Here is a 17,989-nt window from a genome sequence, read left to right as displayed (position 1 = left end):
TGGTTCAGTCCGGGTTTGTGTGGACTTTAGGAAGTTGAACGAGAAAACCATTCCTGATCGTTACCCTGTGGCGTGTTTGCCAGATTTATTTGTTGAAATTGGGGGCGAGAATACTTATTCTTCAATTGATCTGATGCAAGGGTACTTGCAAGTACCGCTTAGTGAGGAGAGTCGCAAGTATATGGTGTTTTCTTTGCTGAAGGTACATTACAAGTTCATGTACATGCCGTTTGGTTTATCAGATAGTCCTATGACATTTAGCAGGCTTGTGAATACAGTTTTGCATGGCTTGTTAGGGAAATCCATATACGTATATATGGATGACATCTTAGTTGCCACTGACTCTGGAGAGGAACATTTAGAGGTTCTTTGGGAAGTTTTAAGGAGGCTTAGGTTAGTGGGTTTGAAGATAAAATTAGCTAAGCGCAATTTTCTGAAGAAGCAGATAGCATATTTGGGTCATGTCATTTCTAGAGAGGGTGTTGGAGTCAATAAGGATAAAGTTAGGGCAGTTGTAGATTTCCCTACCACCAAGAATGAGAAACAGATTTGGTCTTTCTTGGGCATGGCTGGATTTTTTTCATAGGGTTGTGAAGGGTTTTTCTACTTTAGCATCTCCTTTGACAGACTTCCTGAGGGACGATGTGCAGTTTGTATGGGGTGATGGACAGCAGTCAGCCTTTCAGAATATTAAGGATGGTTTAGTTAATCCCCCAGTGTTGAAGTTCCCTGATTTTGAATGTCCTTTCACTTTGGTGATAGATGCCAGTCACGATGGCATAGGGGCCTGCCTTATGTAGAAGTTCGGTGGAGGACTCCATCCGACTGCATTTTACGGTAGGAAATTTAAGACACGGAGTAGTAATGAATGGTTATGGTCAGTAGTGGACAAAGAGGCCTTTGCCGTAGTGTCTAGTTTGGTTCATTTTAAGATGTTATTGATGGGCAGTCAAGTAAAGGTTCTTACACATCATGAGCCATTGTTGGATCTTCTCAATAAGCTGGATCTTCCCTAAAAGAGCTAGGTGGTATTTGCAATCAGGGATTTCGATGCCAAGCTTGGGTATATAGAGGGTAGACATAATGTTGTAGCGGACGTCCTTAGTAGAAGTTTTTCTGATTCAGATGGTTCTCATATATGTTATGTATCTGGAGATTGCATAGACTGGGATAATAATAATAATAATAATAATAATAATAATAATAATAATAATAATAATAATAATAATAATAATCTTTATTTCGGCTCAATCTAGGTACATACTGTAAGGTAACATGATAAAAATAATTATCGCCAGTATCCACACAGTTGCTGAATAAGTAGAAAAAAATAAAATTCATAATAACAGTAATGACAGTAATTATAAGGAGAGTAATAGAAAAAAATAAAAATTATAACAATAAAAATACAGATTGCAGACAATTAATTTCCAGCTAGGGACCTTAGGTGGTTACAGAAGTCAGGTCCAGAAGGCTAAATACGAATATTGAAAATTGGAAAACTCTACAATGATGTTAATCAAAGTAATAATAAAAAGTAAAAATACCAAAAATAACAAGAAACGCAGAAGTATAATAATAATAATAATAATAATAATAATAATAATAATAATAATAATAATAATAATAATAGTTTAGTAGAATCTAAACAGGATGAGGATGATATTTTGGGAGACACAAAAGAGTTTCTTAGAGGGGAATTACAGGGGTTAGGAAGGGTTATAAGTTGCCTTTTGCAATTCTTGAATTAGAAGGTAATTTGTTAGTTAGGACGATTAGACACAAACTGAGAAATAGTGAGGATAAGGGTGATACAACTCAAATAGTTGTTCCTAGGAGTTTAGTTCCTACAGTTCTGGATATTGTTCATTGTAGGTCTGGCAGTCTGCATTTGGGTATTGAGAAGATGTATCAGAATATATGGGGACAATTCTTTTGGAAGAATATGCTCACGTCAGTGGAAGACTTTGTGAGAGGTTGTTCAGTTTGTAATGCCTGTATGCCATCGAGGGTAGTTTCTTGTAAATCAGGTTCGTTTCCTATTCCTAGTAGACCATTTTCTAGGGTCCATATGGACCTATTATCCAATTTCTGTGAATCTAGTTATGGCCACAGGCACCTGTTGGTGGTTGTAGAGTTAAGTAGGTTTGTAGAGATTTTTCCTTTGAAGCATAAAACAGAGGTGGCAGTCGCATTCTTTAATGGATATATTTGTCGTTATGGGGTTCCTGAGGTGCTGATTACAGATAATGGGAGAGAACTTCTGAACTTGCACAGGTAATGGGCATTCAGAAAGTCACTATTATTCCCTATAGACCAAAAGCTCATGGGCTATGTGAAAGGGCAAATAGGAAGGTAACTGAGGCTCTCAATGATGTGAATTGGGGTCGATATATTCCACAGGTTCAGCATAGCATCAATTCTATGGTTTATGATACCATTGGAATGTCTCCCGATGAAGCGCTATTTGGCTACCCAGTGCAGGGCGCATTGGATTTACTACCTATTCCATCAGGTGATGATAAAGTTAAATTGCTGATCTCTACTGCTAAAGAGAGATATGCGCATCTTGCTAAGAATCTTGATTGAAAACTCAGGATATGGTTGACAGGAGTAATTCAAAGCCAGACAGAGTTAAAGTTGCTGTGGGAGATAGGGTTTTTGTGAAAATAAATGTTTGGAATCAATTGAATTATGAACTAGGTCCTAAATTTGAGGGTCCTTTTTGGGTTGTAGAAGTAAAGAAGGGGAATAGATTTGTTGTTCAGGATGAAAATATAGGAGTGCCTTGGTTGACACATATCTAAAATTAAAAAGACAGGTTAACAGGAATCTTGTGGGTTAATTCCTATGATGTACTGTTTTTTCTGATAATTTTTTCTCTCTCTCTCTTTTGTTTTCTTAATGGGTTTTAAAGGTGTGTGATTTATAGTTTTTTTTTAACTAGGGAGGACATCTGTCCGTAGAGTTATATAAATCATTAACAGTCCGAGTTCAGCTTTTTTTGCTGTGGTTGTTTTTTTCTTTTTCTGTGTATGTGCAGCAGGTTTTATTATTGAAGAAGATTGTGATGTGTGGTTGTCGTCTGATGCAGTAACTTTGAGTACAGAGTTTGAAGATATAGGTTTGGCAAGGGATGAGCTTGAAGCATCCCAGAATAAAGTTCAATTGCTTAAGAATTTATTGGGTGAGATGAATACCGGATGAAATCTGTCTGATCCGTTGCGGGGTTGGTTAACCGAACTTAATGCTACAGCTGTTAGGGTCCATATTTAGGTTCTTCGACTTCCCAGGTTTCTTCTAAAAGGAGTAAGAGGGCTGTGCCATTGTTAATTGGAGCCGTTATGGTCACAGGAACGCTTGCTAGTTTGTCAGTTGCTAATTTGGTGAAAATTGAGCAGGTATCGGCAGAATTAGCTAGCCAAGGTAAAACTTTGATGACTTTACGGGATAGTAATGAGAGATTACGAGAGGATTTTGAGACATTAAGGACGTCTTTAAATGGGTTATTGGTCACAGTTGATAGGATGGGGGGAGACTTAGTTGTTACAATAGTTTTGTCTTTTTGTTAAACTACCTTATTGAATATTGAGAAAGAAGCGGAATCTGTGTTATCAGATGTTCAAATACAGGTTAAGGCAGTGGTTGCTGCTTCTAAAGGGCGAATTTTTTGGAGATATTTTACCTCTCGGGTCTTTAGAATCGACTTTAATGAATGCAGCATATCACTATGGATCACAGATAATTTTTACTGGGGAGAATTTGTATCGCTATTATGGTATTTTAAAAGTGAAAGTGTCTGATAAGGGGTTGCTTGTGGAAATTCCAGTTAGTAACTTGGAATCGTTCCATAGTTATATCATACAACCTTTCCCCAGTAGTTTTAATGGTTCAGTAATAGTATGGGATAGTGAGGAGACTATGTACCTTTTGGGGGACAAGTTTCAATCCTCAGCGGTTAACTATAAGTCAGGGTGTGTTTTAGTTCATGATAGATATATTTGTGACAGTAGTATCTTTACGCTCATAAATGTTGACTGGTTAGGATGTGAGAAGGTATTAGTACATAGGCACACTCCTTCTGAGTGTGACTTTCGAATGTTCCAACATGAGTACAAAAGTACAAGGTGGCCTCTATGAAGACTCCCAACCCGGTGTTATGCAACAGATGCAAGGTCTCCATCCGGTACCATAATTCATTGGATATGTTTCTTCTTTGGGGATCCTGCCTCTTCAATGCGACACGTAGACTGGTCACGCCGAAGTTGCGAGTCCTGGGCAAGAGTGTCTTCAACTCTACTGCTCATATCTTCATGTGGCATCTTCATGGGGAACATCAAGTTGTTCCGGTGTCACCTTTAAGGGAAGTGATCGCCACAATTCCACCACTTCCTCCAATACTGAAAGATGAACCTTTTCCCATGCCGAATCAGTACCTCCTCATCACTGCTTTATCGGTGATCGCGGCCTTTGTCGTAATACTCTTCGTGAAGTGGGGTATTCCTCATGTACGAAAACCTTGTGTGGGTAAACCCTCACCTGAAGATCAGCCTGCCAGGGGTGTGGCTGTCCATTTAGTGCATGAATCTGGCTATTAATTATTGCTATTTCCCTAGTGCTGGGGGCAGCACTTCTTTGGGTGGCCGAGCATCTGAAAAGCTCATAGGTCACAAGCATTTTATGAATTACAATACACAGTAGATGTTTGATTAGTAAGTGTGGCTAAAGGCATTGTCGAGAACCTTGAGAAGATGATTAGCTGTTGTCTGGCACGTTTCCCAGTTAGTAAAACTGTATAGGTGTTCCATACGTCAGCTATTCTCAAGATGTGAGAATGTCCCAGCCTCGCCACAAAACTTCAAGAGTGAGTTCGCCAGAAATGTCCAGGCTCCGGAGAATGCGTTAGGACATGCGTTTCTTTTGGGCGGAGTCCCAGGGTGTGAAGGGATTAGTTATCAAACAAATTGTCAATCAAAGACCAACAGCGAATATTATTAGAGGTCTTCAGTGAAGACACTGTGGTTCAAGACCTGTCAATTAAGAGTGTGAGCATTGATGTTTGGAGGTAGGAACCACTTTAGATTTCCCGAACTGTATATTGTTCTTTTCATTTAACATATATCTCACTTGTGTCAAGCATTTATTGCACTGTTACTTTTTAAGTAACAAGAAATAGGTAGAAATAGGTAAACAATGAAATTTCTTATCGACTGAAGTAACATATATATATATATATATATATATATATATATATATATATATATATATATATATATATATATATATATATATATATATACATATATATGTATATATACACATATATATTGCTTAAGGACAATTTTTTCCATTTATTGAATGTTTGAGGTATTCTGATTAATCGTCATTACAGTTTACATTATGTCTGTCTAATATATTGTTTAAAACTATAAGAAGGTGAATGTTGAGTTCTTACCCTCGTCTATTGATAGAAAAATGGCAAATGAGGCTGTATTTTTTAATAAGGTACCTGACACTGATAGAGAATGAGATTACTGGTAAACTTAAATTAACAGGAAATCAATAGAAAAACTGAAACTATTAATGAAAAGACAAAGAATGGTGGTCAAACTTCCTGTTGTTTCGTCGAGCCGGTGCCCACTTAGTGGGTCCTGCCTGTGACGAGCGTGTGACATCTTTGTCTTAGCAAGGCCTGCACTGGGACATGATACGCTGAGTTCTGTACCGGGACATGGCACACTAAGTGAGTCCTACACAGGTACATGATACACTAAGTGAGTCCTGCACTTAGACATTACACACTAAGTGAGTCCTGCACTGGGACATGACACACTAAGTGAGTCCTGCACTTGGGCATGGCACACTAAATGAGTCCTGCACTGGGATAATCCTGATTAATCCCGGAGGGTTTAACCCAGTGAGGTCGAATTTTTGCACATTACTTTTCATTTGAGTCCTAGTTTGATGGTATCTAGTTCATAAATGTACTGCAGTTATGGTTGAATGTAATAGGTAAAAGCATTATTAAGGATAATAATGACAACAGTCAACATATACAAGTGAAAATTTTGGTCAGGGTTGAAATCTTACTTTAAAATTATTATAGGCCTTGGTATAAGAGTGTATTACAACAATGATTGCGATTCATCTCCTGTATATGTGCACTCTCAATTCATACAAATATCATCTATTTGAACACAATACTGAAAGTCCTTCGTGAGATCACCTGAAAAGTTGAACATTTGAGGACGCCGGAGGCTAAGTTATGAAGCGAAGTAAAAGATTGTAGAACAAATTCCAGTTTCCTGGCAAAGAGCCGTGTGATGCATCTGTTTTGGAATACGGTAGATAATGATTTTGAGAGTTTGACGACATATGATTGTACCTTTAACTTCAAGGTTTCTTTTTCACGGCACCTATTTTTGTAGGAAAGATTGTGTTTCTTTAAATAGTCCATTTAATTGCTTTGAGAGAATGAGAGAGGTTGGGTGGATGAGCTTCGGTAAACGATGAGAGAAAGAGGGATTCGGGCTGAGAGAGAGAGAGAGAGAGAGAGAGAGAGAGAGAGAGAGAGAGAGAGAGAGAGAGAGAGGGGGGAAAGTGCTAGTGAGATCAGGGTCAAACCCTTTTTACGTCCTTTTCCTGAAGTTAGATCGCTAAGATCACGCTACGTACACTTCCAAAAAAAGTGTTGATCTGTTCCCTGTAACATATATATACCCTACTCAGATGCATCCCAAATATAGACATTCTGAACTCCATTAACCTGCCTTGGTGGCTGATATAAAACCACATGTTTTAGATCCTCTTTATTTCCATTTCTGGAAAATTATCTCTTGTCCAGATGGCAGCACCATTTTAGGACCTATATCTCCTGGCATAAATTGCTTGAAAGGACTGTCTTCTTTTCCCAACACTGGAAATTATAGTTTAGAGCAGAGGTAAAAATAATTTAGATTATAACCTTGGTTGGTCGCTTTCATGAATTCTATTCCAACTCTTATTTTCAACTTATGCCTTCAAAGTTAACGCGGGATACTCGTTTGTCGAAGCTCCTGCATCCTCATTATAATGGGAAGCATTTCACTACTTGGTACCAAGTGGCCTCCCATTGCACTTAATGGGGAGAAGGTCTATGTTATTGTTTCCACCTGGCATTAATGGTCATATTTTCCATGCAGGTAACTGTTTATTTATTTGTTTACTCTTGAAGTTAATTTCACCGGTATTTTAATGTGCTAATCTTTTGGTGAATTTTTTTTTATTTTTCAAAATTTGGTCATTCTTTTCTGTTTAATGTATATAATTAAGTTAGCGCATTTTTACTTAGTTTTGTATGATTATAATAATAGCAAACTGTAATAACAACTTTAAAACGACTCAGTTTCAAATAATTTTTGACTGAGTTTGGTATACTTAAATTCAATGAACTATTGTTTCTTTATCTAACCAAAATGCATAGATTACATAGCGGAAATGCTTGAGTTATATGACAGCCATGAAATACAGCAATGGGACTTCAGGGGAATATGAAATTTCCCTTATATGTCAAATAGGAGATTTCTAGTTCATTTCTTTGGGAAGGAAAGAAAGACCGTACCGTTCTTATTTAAGGAAGACTTTACAGTTTCTTCCTTACTAGCATGGCTGTTTGAATCCTTCTGAATCTGCCGGAATTTTCAGTAACGTGTCTAAACAAGTCAATAACAACAGTAACACACAGAGGACATCTAGTTATCTTGCTATAAGTAAATTCAGTTAAGTAATCAAATGATATGAAAACCTCCTGGTCTCGAAGTTCTTTCAGTGTTAAATAAGAAGGCTTTCACATTGCCTTCAAGTGCCTAGATCCCAAGTTTTAAAGGTTCGTCGTTACCATGCCTATACATGTACACCTGAGAATGAAACATAATACATAATGAAATTACAATAGCCACTTTGCAGCAAAGAAAAAGTTTTTCCTTCCAGACTGAAAACTAAAAAAAAAAAAAAAAAAAAGTAAAACCAAAATGACTACGAGCATGTAGTACGTTTTAGAGGTTGCCACTTTTCCCAGATTTGATTCATAAAACCTTGATCTAAGTTGGGATATCTTGTAAATGTGGCACATACGTGACACATCTACGTTATATCCCTTATATCAAGTCAGAAAGAGTAACCATGAAGACACAAAATGAGCAAAAGAACTGAATTTGGTGACAAGTAAAGGGTGATTTATAGTAAAAACAGATTACAATAAACGAAAAGAATTTAAATCATACATGAAACTGTGTTGATCACAGGACAAGATAAGGATGATTTAGTTTCTAATCACCTAAATGAATTATATATACAAATGCCCAATATCTAACGCAGTCTCACTGATGAGAAAATAAATGATACAATGAGATAAAAAAGAATACTGTTATTGGCTCCTCAAAGACTGTAAATTAAGTCGGCCTTGTTCCGGAACAGTCTCTTTCTTCTGGAAGGCACTTGGGAAGGATAAATATGATTTTATGACCGGATTTAAGAGCCCAGAACTGAGGGATGCAGATTAACTGTAGTCGGATTGTAAGTCAGGAGGAACTTTGGCAACGTAGCTAATGACAGCCATGTTTGTAGTAATTTTGGTTTGACTTTTTTTTTATAACTAATTCCATCTTCATCATATACTCAATGATGTCCTTTATTGAGAGTATATATAAAGATCCCTCTCGCAATCAAGGAGACGTACTTTTTCATTCCTTTTTTTTTTAAGTAGTAAGCGGTTCGTTTTCTTCTGGTTTGACCTTTGAAGCCATTTCCATATCAGTCCGTCTCTTTCTCGTCCAGTTTATGTAATAATGAGAGTTCTCGTGTCTCTCATCGACGTCCAGCACGGTGTCTGGAAGAGGTCTATGCAGAGTCTCTGGAAGGAACGGAACCAGAATGCTAGCTACGAGGCCACCACAGCCGAAGGTAACGCCTACAGACCACCAAGCAAGAGGGGCCTTTAGGACAAGGGAAGAGAAAAGATAACAGAACAGTGATTACGGACTTTAGAGAAAATCGATAATGATGAAAACTTTTCTTCTTGACAAGCGTTCTAGTGATCTATGAGTGTTAATCACGTATCAATGAAATGTAATCTTATGTGACAAAGTTGCGCAGATGAAAAGATTTGTAGAAAGGGATTTATGACATATAATCGAAAATCCAAGCAAAGGCTGCTCAAATTTCTCATGAATATGTTACCAGTAAATCCACGACCAGTGGAGCCACCATGAATCCTATATTGCAAGCGAAATTGGACAGGGCTAACCCACGGGTTCTCAGAAGTGTTGGATACAGTTCTGGTGTATAGAGGAAGTTAATCTGAGGAGTAGAAAAGTCTCTGTTACGATGGTGCATCCACGCAACAGTAAAACATGTCATAAACACATGTCGACAACTTATCGTGTATATATCACAAACAGGTTGAATAAAAGTCAACGACTTATTGGTAGTCCTAACCAGTCTCTCATACGATTATTAAGGGTTAGCCAGCGATTCGTTGACTTGTTTTCAACCTGTTTGTGATATGTATACGCAAGGCCAGCGACGTGTTTTTATGACATGTTTTACTGCTATGTGGATGCATCCTTCTGTAGACGTATGGTTATGGATGCAGAGAAAAAGCAAAAGCTACGCAACTGATTCCAATATTGCCTTAAGTGAATTATATATCAGAGAGGCTTCACAGTACATAGTCTCTTATGTAGGAAGATAACACTAATGCTGCAGGCGAGAATCTATTGCATTTGTAATCATGTTTTAGATATGTTTAGGGATGTCACAGCAGTAATAGCAGCTCATTCTGCTGCTGTTACTATGAATTATGATTTACAAATGTTACTGACAATCTTAACGAAGACGGTGATAACAATAACGCTAATAACGTCGACAATAGGAGGAAAAGTATCGCATTGATAAGCAACAATTCTTTCTCTCTCTCTCTCTCTCTCTCTCTCTCTCTCTCTCAAAATCATAAGAATGAAGCTGCATACCTGAAAACTACCTGCGACTAGTGTTAATGCTGTCATTACCAGGGCAAATTTCAGCCAGTGGAGTGCTGGAAACAAAAAGATCAACTCTGTTAATAGGAAAGAAGCTCACATTAGGTGTAGATCAACTTACGAATAACAGTTTGGGAGGTGTAATAAGCTTACAATCATTTACACAAAAAAGTAGTCAGAATTCACGATTCTGAACATTCTGCAATAAGACAGTGAATACTATTGAAGTTGCATTACCTCAGCTAAGTATTATCTACTCATTTTAAAGTATCAAATTGAAAGATACCTATAGAAATGAGAACCCAAAGGCCTTGAATGTACTCATATCATAAAAAATGGTGATAATTTTGATGAAGGTCAGGATTTCAAGTTCAGATAATAAGCTATGATTCAGGTATGCTGGATCTTGCTGACACCTACTGACCCCGGAATGGAAGACGTCAGGAGTAAGCGAGTTCGGTACCCCTAGGTTATCGTTGTTGCACATAGAAAAACTAATTCTATGCATAAACATTACACTTTATTATGTAGTGATATAAATATACCGTATATCCATACATCTGCGTGTATGTTTATATATATTATAAAACTATGGAGCTGGGAGTTCATGGTTACAGCCATTGAATGTGCACATACACAGACACACATGTATTCCTACAGCATACATTCCGGTGTTGCCGAAACGTAGAAATGTGGCCTCTGGTGTGGAAGTTTTCAATCACTAGATGATCGGGTTCAGCAGAAGTGGTTTCTTCATTTTACGGTTTGCCACACCAAGTGTGGAAAAAATTTCCACACTTTTCTTAGGGGTTTATTGTGGTCTGATATATCATTTTCTTATATATATGTGGTTCATTTACCTATATTCTCAGTCATTTGCATATTTATATATATGCTTATAAAATAAATGAATAAATAACCACCCAAGAATGGTTGTTTATGCACCAAATTATGAAGCAGCAGAAGTCGATCGAGCGATGTCTCGATTGACACATAAAATGCAGACGATAACAGAATGACAGCTTTAGATTTCCATCTAATTAAGGTAACTGAAAGCAATTTAAAAATGCTTTAAAAATGTAAAAAGAAAAGTTCTTTGCCAAGTGATATTATAAATGCATTTAATGTTTAGATCTATATAACGTCCCATTATCATTTAATGCTGTAGCATGTAAAAGAGACCCGTGTAGTAATATACATTTAGGTTTTCCTGTTAATATACTCTTAAGGAAAATGATCTTAAGACAGTATATTGTTTTACATACGTTAGATTTTACCAATGGTTGAATGAATATAAAATTTAGGCGAGCGTGGAAGTCAGTGGTGTAGTAATTTGGCAACACTGATTTATACAGACACACACATACTGTATATATGTTTGCACATGCACGTGAGAAGGTTTGGGCCTGTTATATATACTTGCAGAGACTGAAATTTTAATTTACACTAAAATAAAGCATAATAACTGTTTTTCATTATAAACACAGACAAACACACACACAACCACACACATATATAAGGAGGAAACGATAAGGCAAATGCCTGTGAGTAATTCATTTGTAATTCTGAGTAAACAAACAAGCAAAGCCTTTTGCTATAGCAATTGTTTTAAAAGACTAACATAAAACTTATTTACTATCGCAGGAAAGCCCATTTTTAGTAGAGTGATGAACTATTTTTGGGTATTTCATCCTTTCGGCATGTAAGAAGTGCTGCAGATTATAAATAACATAAATACTAATTTTTGTAAACTGTTGATTCAATAACATCGATCACTAAGGACGTTAAAGTCGGTGTTGACAGAGAGGCTTAGAAATGATCACTTCATACAAAACACTTACCTTCAGGTACAATCAGATCTATCATGAATAAGACCCCACCCACTAGGAGGAACCAAGCAATCAGCGCCCGACGCCCTATCCTCATGCTCAAGGGCGTCGTCAGCAGGATGGATATCATGTCCATGGCTCCAGATATAGTGATGTAAACAAAAGGATCGTTGCTGTGTAGTTGTAAGAGAACAAAGTAACTATATGGGTGTATAAAAGAGTGTGGGTATTATCTTGTCAACCACATTTATTTTAGGCTAATAAAGCCAGGCACTGGGGCACTTTCAGACATTCAGCGCTCAAGACAGTGAAAAGATGGAACTGAATTGGTTGGACAGCAAGACAACAAGAGCCAGAATATAAGTAAAATGAAGCGCAAGGACCTTAGGGTGAAGCCTGGAGAAAACTGCGCTGTTGCACTGAGAAGTAATAATTAGAGAGGTTGGATTGCAAGATGTAAGAAAGGAAGCCAGAATGGAAGTAAGGTGTAATGTTAAGTGGGTCGGTTAGGGGCCAAAAAAGAGCTACACGCATCTTTTAGTAATGCCAAATTTCTAGGAATGTTAGAAAATAATAATTATTCTAGGAGATCACTAGAGCAGAAATGAGATGTCTTACCAAGGAAATGCAAGAGCATTGCAATATTAAGTTTTAGCTTGAGTTATCAGGCTCAAAATTGTATAAAACGGAGTAACTTGGAAAAGAAATTGTGTTTGTAAGGATGAACTGATTATAGATTTATAATAAAAGTAGATGAGGCACAGAATATTACAGTAAATAATCAAAATATTTATCTGGAGTTCTATGTCATGGACAGAAATCCAGTCGCTATATATCAACAAAATTAAACAAAAAATTATCATAATCTCATTGAGCAAATACCCAGGACTATTATTTGATTCAAAATGACACCTCACCTGGAAAAATTATTGGCATTTAATATGACGCCGAGGTATAAACATCCCTGAAGAAGCCAAGCGATTGGCGAGATTAAAAAAATTAGCCTCATGCCCACAGACTGGAAATAAGATGACGCATCTTTGCATGTCTCCCGGCATAATTCCCAACGACGTCTCCGAATGCCCTTCTCTTCATCGTGAGACTGAAATAGGAAATGAGGTGGAAAGTGCTTGTGACTTAAATTCTCGGCTTAACCATTCCACAGACCTGCATTGTTCCTTATTCCACAATATTTACTAAAAAAAAAACCTGGATGAACCAACTGTCTTCTTGCATTCTTCCACTATCCACAGTAACATTCATTGTTCCATCTTCCCGGTTCTCATCAACTTTTATAACCTTTCTTCTTTCTCCTTCTGCAACTTCAAACATTTTCACCAGGTTCTACGGTCTCTTCACTCTCTTTCCAGCATACTCTAATACAATGTTCTCTTCCATTATAAAAACTTATCTTTTATTCCTTACATCTTCATTTCCCACCACACTGCCTCTCCATTGTTTCTATCACAGGCTTTTCTGGTTTCATAAATACCATCTAATGTCTTTTGTCTCTTCATTCAAAATTCTCAAAAAAACTGTTTCATATCAAACACTTGACTCGCACATCATCCTCCATGTCTAAATTCACATTGCTCCTCTACTATCAGTTCTTCAGTTTTCGGGTATCTTTCAATCCTTCACATACCCCAACCCTCTCCATTCTTGTGTCATTCAGTTCTGCACCTCTTCCATTCTCATATCCAACAATATTCAAAATATTTAACAATATTCTAAATATTCACTTCATCAACACTGACAGAATCTCTCCAGTTGCATCTCCTTATCTGAGATTCATTTGTTCAGTGATTGTTCTCTGTACATCTATTTCCTTTTAACCAATCTCTTATTCTCCCAAACGTTCTTGCTCACCTTCTCACCCTGCTTTTATTACTTGAGCTCTGCTTCTCTCATTATCGTCTTGACCACTTTATTCATCCTTCTGTATGCCTGAACATGATTTCTTTGATCAATGAATTGCACCTCAGATAATCACCTTTTCCCTCCACTAAACCTACCACTTCAGTATCCCACCGTTTTTACTCCCCCTTCCCAACAACCTATACCCACAAACACTGTCCACGGTCCCGATGACCTCTTCACAAAATTTTACATACTTCTCATATACTTATTTCCCCTCATAAGTACTAGACAGTCTCTCAATAATCTGTTACAATTTAAGAAGGCTTCGATAATATTCTAACAATGAATTCACCATTATGCCACATGAAACCCGCTAAAACGAAAAATGTCGAAAATAGGATTTCTCCCTAGTTGGTCACCTGCCTTTCTGAGTTCCTGAATGGCTTCAGTCAAGGGATCGCTGAGAGTCACTTTGTTCACCTTGGCAGCATGACTCAACATCTTCGAGGCTTCCAATGCATTGCCATGCTGTATTAGCCAACGAGGAGACTCATTTACCCAGCTACGGGAGAACCATAGAGAATGGGATTTGAAGTGAGTGATGAGATTTAGAGTTAGTTTTTGTAATAAACGGAATGTTTTTATGTTGCGAGAATGTCTGAGATATATTTATATAATTATCAGGAGAGCAATTGCAATTGATTTGAAAATTTACATATGTTTTAAGATGTAACATATTTCATAGTATACCACCCTGTTTAGAAATGAAATTCTTTAATAAAAGTACAGCTGAATATTTTAATCTTCTAAAGCAACTGAGAGATGCTTGCATAAAGTCTTGCAATTTTGAGTATATATCCAAAGGGATTAGAGTACTTTATAAAGAAGGGGGAAATAATATCGTGATGCAATAGTTAACTAGTATTTTTGGCACTTTCCAGTTTTAAGAAACTGAAGAAAAGTTTTCATTCTAAATTCTTTCTTAGCCTATACCAGAAATAGGAAGACAAAAGCTTAACATTTTTGCTTTAGCAAATTGTGGCAAATCATATTTTTGAGTCTGATCAAATTAGGACTGGCCATGATTTCCCGAAAATCACAAAAATACTGTTCATAACTCTTTAATTTAAGTTTTACATCAATGTAGGTTTCTATCTCGTAGACCAATCCGCCTAGAATTCTAGAATGCCTGATGACTGTGCAAAATCGAAAGTGGCTTGGTAAGATGTGCAATCTGAGATGCATTTTTGGAAAAAAAGCATAATAGTGGTGAAACATTTTCAACTATATGCAAACGATTATGAAAAAAATGTTAGGTAACGTAACACGAATAACAAGTACTCTTACAATATGAGCGGGATTATGAAGATGAAAGGAGTTGCAGCATTCAGGATCATCAGGTGCTTCCATACCCTGATGACGTACCCGGTGCCTGCCAGTATGATGATGCCCACCGAGTATGGAATGCCAAGTAGCATTCCAACTACTGTGCGATGCTTCGAAGGAATGGTTTCCAGTGCTTAGTAAGCAAGAAAATTTGGAAAAATATAAAAACACACAGGAATGTTTGATGCAAACTGAAGTGAATCAGAAATCCGAATGGAAATTTTAGAATGTGAAAACAAGAGTATATTCCTTGACTTAGCAAAAAAGGTAAGAGTCGGAATTTGCCTTCAAATGGAAAGGAAGATACAGTCTGTGTAAAGAATGTGTTCTCTTTCCCAAGGGATTATTCCCTGATCATATTTTACTTTACTTTGACGGAAAAAAGTAATGGCATTACGTGGAAGGTCAACACATTAGCTAGAGTCATTTGCTTCAGAAATCTAATTGTATTTTCAGTTGCTATGAACTAGACTGAATGCCTGATTTTTCACAGTGATACGACAACAATAAACACACCGCTCATGCTACTATATACTTTTCATCTTAGGTTCTTACCTAAACTATATGCTGGAAGGAACATAAAATTACAACTGCCTCCAATGACGGCTCTGGTAAGGAGTGTTACTGAAAAAAGTGGCGAGAAGTATAGCAAGACAGCAGACGTTACGTTGATGAAAGTGGCGATTTGAACTGCTCGTTTACGCCCGAAACTGTTGGTAAACATGAATGAGTTCATAGGAAAGATCATTAGGACGCACAGGAACTAATTGGCAAATTAATGACCTTTCTGATGAAATAGGGTCTGATGTTGTTTAGATTACGTTAGTCTATCATTTTGATTAGCAAATTTCAAGAAAAAATCAGAAGTGTAGTTTGAAAATTTAAGGTGAAAATTAAGACATAACAGTTGTATAACTTATAACTTCTTGGCTTTCTATCTATGAAATGCCTTTTGAATTCAAGGTGAAAAATAGGACAGGAAACAGTTTTATACATCATAGGTCACCTTTACAGACCATTTATGACAAAGGGAAAATTTAGAAAACATCGGCGGCCAAATTTTAGACGTGATTGTTAACGACAAGTTTTACAGCCTTTTCTTCTAGATGACAGGCCACTTATGCTACCCACCTGTCGCTGACCTGACCACCTATAAAGCCTCCAATTAGGGCTCCCACGGAATACATCATCTGGAACAGGGGTTTCAGCATCTCTCTCTCGCAGATCAGATTCCACTGCAGCGAAAGATTTGAAAAGTATATAAGGCATACTGCAACAGGGAATTTAAAATGCAAATCAAACCACGGTGACAAGTTTATAAAGCTGCCTGAGAATTCTCTTCCTGCTGCTGACTTATTTGCAGTTAACATACACGGGAGCACACAGACAAATATATATATATATATATATATATATATATATATATATATATAAAGTGGCTCTCTAATGAAAAATATTGAGGCATTATACTTCATTATCCATCTCTCACAGTTGAATGCACTTAAATTATGACTATGATTAAAAACACATACATAGTACTTTCCAGAAACATCTTCCTCGTTAATGGCATTGCATAAATTCTAAGAATCAGGTGTTATTTGACTGATAAAGTACTTCGTACTCATTATAAGCGCAAGAGGAAAATAAAAGACCTAACTTCATTTCAATTAATGACACCTTGGAGGCATCCGCCTGAGATGGAACAATAATTATGATGAACAGATCATTTATATCATAACTTAATTTAAAGAAACCGCTGAATTAAATGACTAGAGTCATAAGACTACAAAATGGGGTAGGAAAACCAGAACTAAGCAGAGTTCGAACCGCTGCCTAACTTAGAAAAAACAAGGAAGCACTTATCAGTTATAAGGTATAGTGAACTGGACATTAAACGATATTTGTGGCTTACTGCACGATATATATATATATATATATATATATATATATATATATATATATATATATATATATATATATATAATATACATACATATATATATATATATATATATATATATATATATATATGTATGTATGTGTGTATGTATGTATATATATAGTAATTAGGGTTAATAGATACAAGGCCCTCCCAAATAACGGAAAAATACGGATAACAGCAAGTAAGAACAATCTATGGGTGTGCATGGGTAACTCCATACCCTTCCTCACCTAAATTTGTCAATACCACATTGCCGTAAACAACAACCATCAAGCTTTAAACTGAAAACTTTATGCAAAAAGCAATTATCTACCTTATTTTTCAATATTTCTACAACAAAAAAAATCCATAAATTCACCTGAAAACAAAAAAAGAAACCCCTTCTTTTTCTCTCATATATGGCACGCAAGATGGTAGGCTACACAATGTTTTCCATTCACCCCAAACACTGTAAAAATACAGTAAACCCCTTTTTTTCTTGTATGAAACACATGATAGTTTGCACAAGCAATATTTATCATTTTCCCCAAAATACACTGTACACAAAAAAAGGAAATCCCTTCTTTTTCTCTTGTACGCGAAAAACAGTACGGTAGGCTGCACAAGGTTTTTCAGTTGCCCAAAGCACTGTAAAATATATCGCACTGTACACACACAAAAAAGTAAACCCTTTTGTCTCTCAAATGCGACACAATATGATAATAAAAATAAATAAAAATAAAAAATAAATAAATATAAATATAACAAATTATGAAAAAAATTAAAAAATAAAAAATAAATATAATATAAATAAATATAAATTATTAAATAAAGATAAATATATGAAAAAAATAAAAATAAAAGTTTACAAAAATAATTTTATAAGTCTCCCCAAAATACATCGTACACAAAAAAGTAAAACTCTTTCTCTATACCTTTTTCTTGTTGTGTTCATGTGTACGTTTCTCAGCACAGTT

General features: G+C 36.4%; 1 protein-coding gene across 9 annotated transcripts in view; it reads right to left on the bottom strand.

Annotated features, from left to right (window-relative positions):
- Positions 1 to 5,483: 5,483 nt before the first annotated feature.
- The window catches only part of LOC136828715 (solute carrier family 22 member 6-like), a 133,278-nt gene continuing 120,772 nt past the window's right edge, over positions 5,484 to 17,989 (bottom strand). For 6 of the 9 annotated variants that reach the window (XM_067086860.1, XM_067086866.1, XM_067086862.1 and 3 more), the window contains 9 exons: positions 16,223 to 16,326; positions 15,647 to 15,801; positions 15,053 to 15,224; positions 14,129 to 14,267; positions 12,763 to 12,947; positions 11,858 to 12,018; positions 10,008 to 10,072; positions 9,217 to 9,336; positions 5,484 to 8,972 (listed from right to left, as the gene is read on the bottom strand). In XM_067086860.1, coding sequence (XP_066942961.1) covers positions 8,736 to 8,972; positions 9,217 to 9,336; positions 10,008 to 10,072; positions 11,858 to 12,018; positions 12,763 to 12,947; positions 14,129 to 14,267; positions 15,053 to 15,224; positions 15,647 to 15,801; positions 16,223 to 16,326 — 1,338 coding nt within the window. In that variant the 3' untranslated portion in view covers positions 5,484 to 8,735. The remainder of the gene's footprint in view (positions 8,973 to 9,216; positions 9,337 to 10,007; positions 10,073 to 11,857; positions 12,019 to 12,762; positions 12,948 to 14,128; positions 14,268 to 15,052; positions 15,225 to 15,646; positions 15,802 to 16,222; positions 16,327 to 17,989) is intronic. The other 3 variants (XM_067086864.1, XM_067086859.1, XM_067086865.1) reach the window with 2 other exon arrangements.

Source organism: Macrobrachium rosenbergii, chromosome 43 (assembly GCF_040412425.1).
Source record: "Macrobrachium rosenbergii isolate ZJJX-2024 chromosome 43, ASM4041242v1, whole genome shotgun sequence".
Classification (NCBI taxonomy): Eukaryota; Metazoa; Arthropoda; class Malacostraca; order Decapoda; family Palaemonidae; genus Macrobrachium; species Macrobrachium rosenbergii.
Note: the sequence above shows the minus strand (reverse complement) of the source record. Positions and strands in the feature narration are given on the sequence as shown.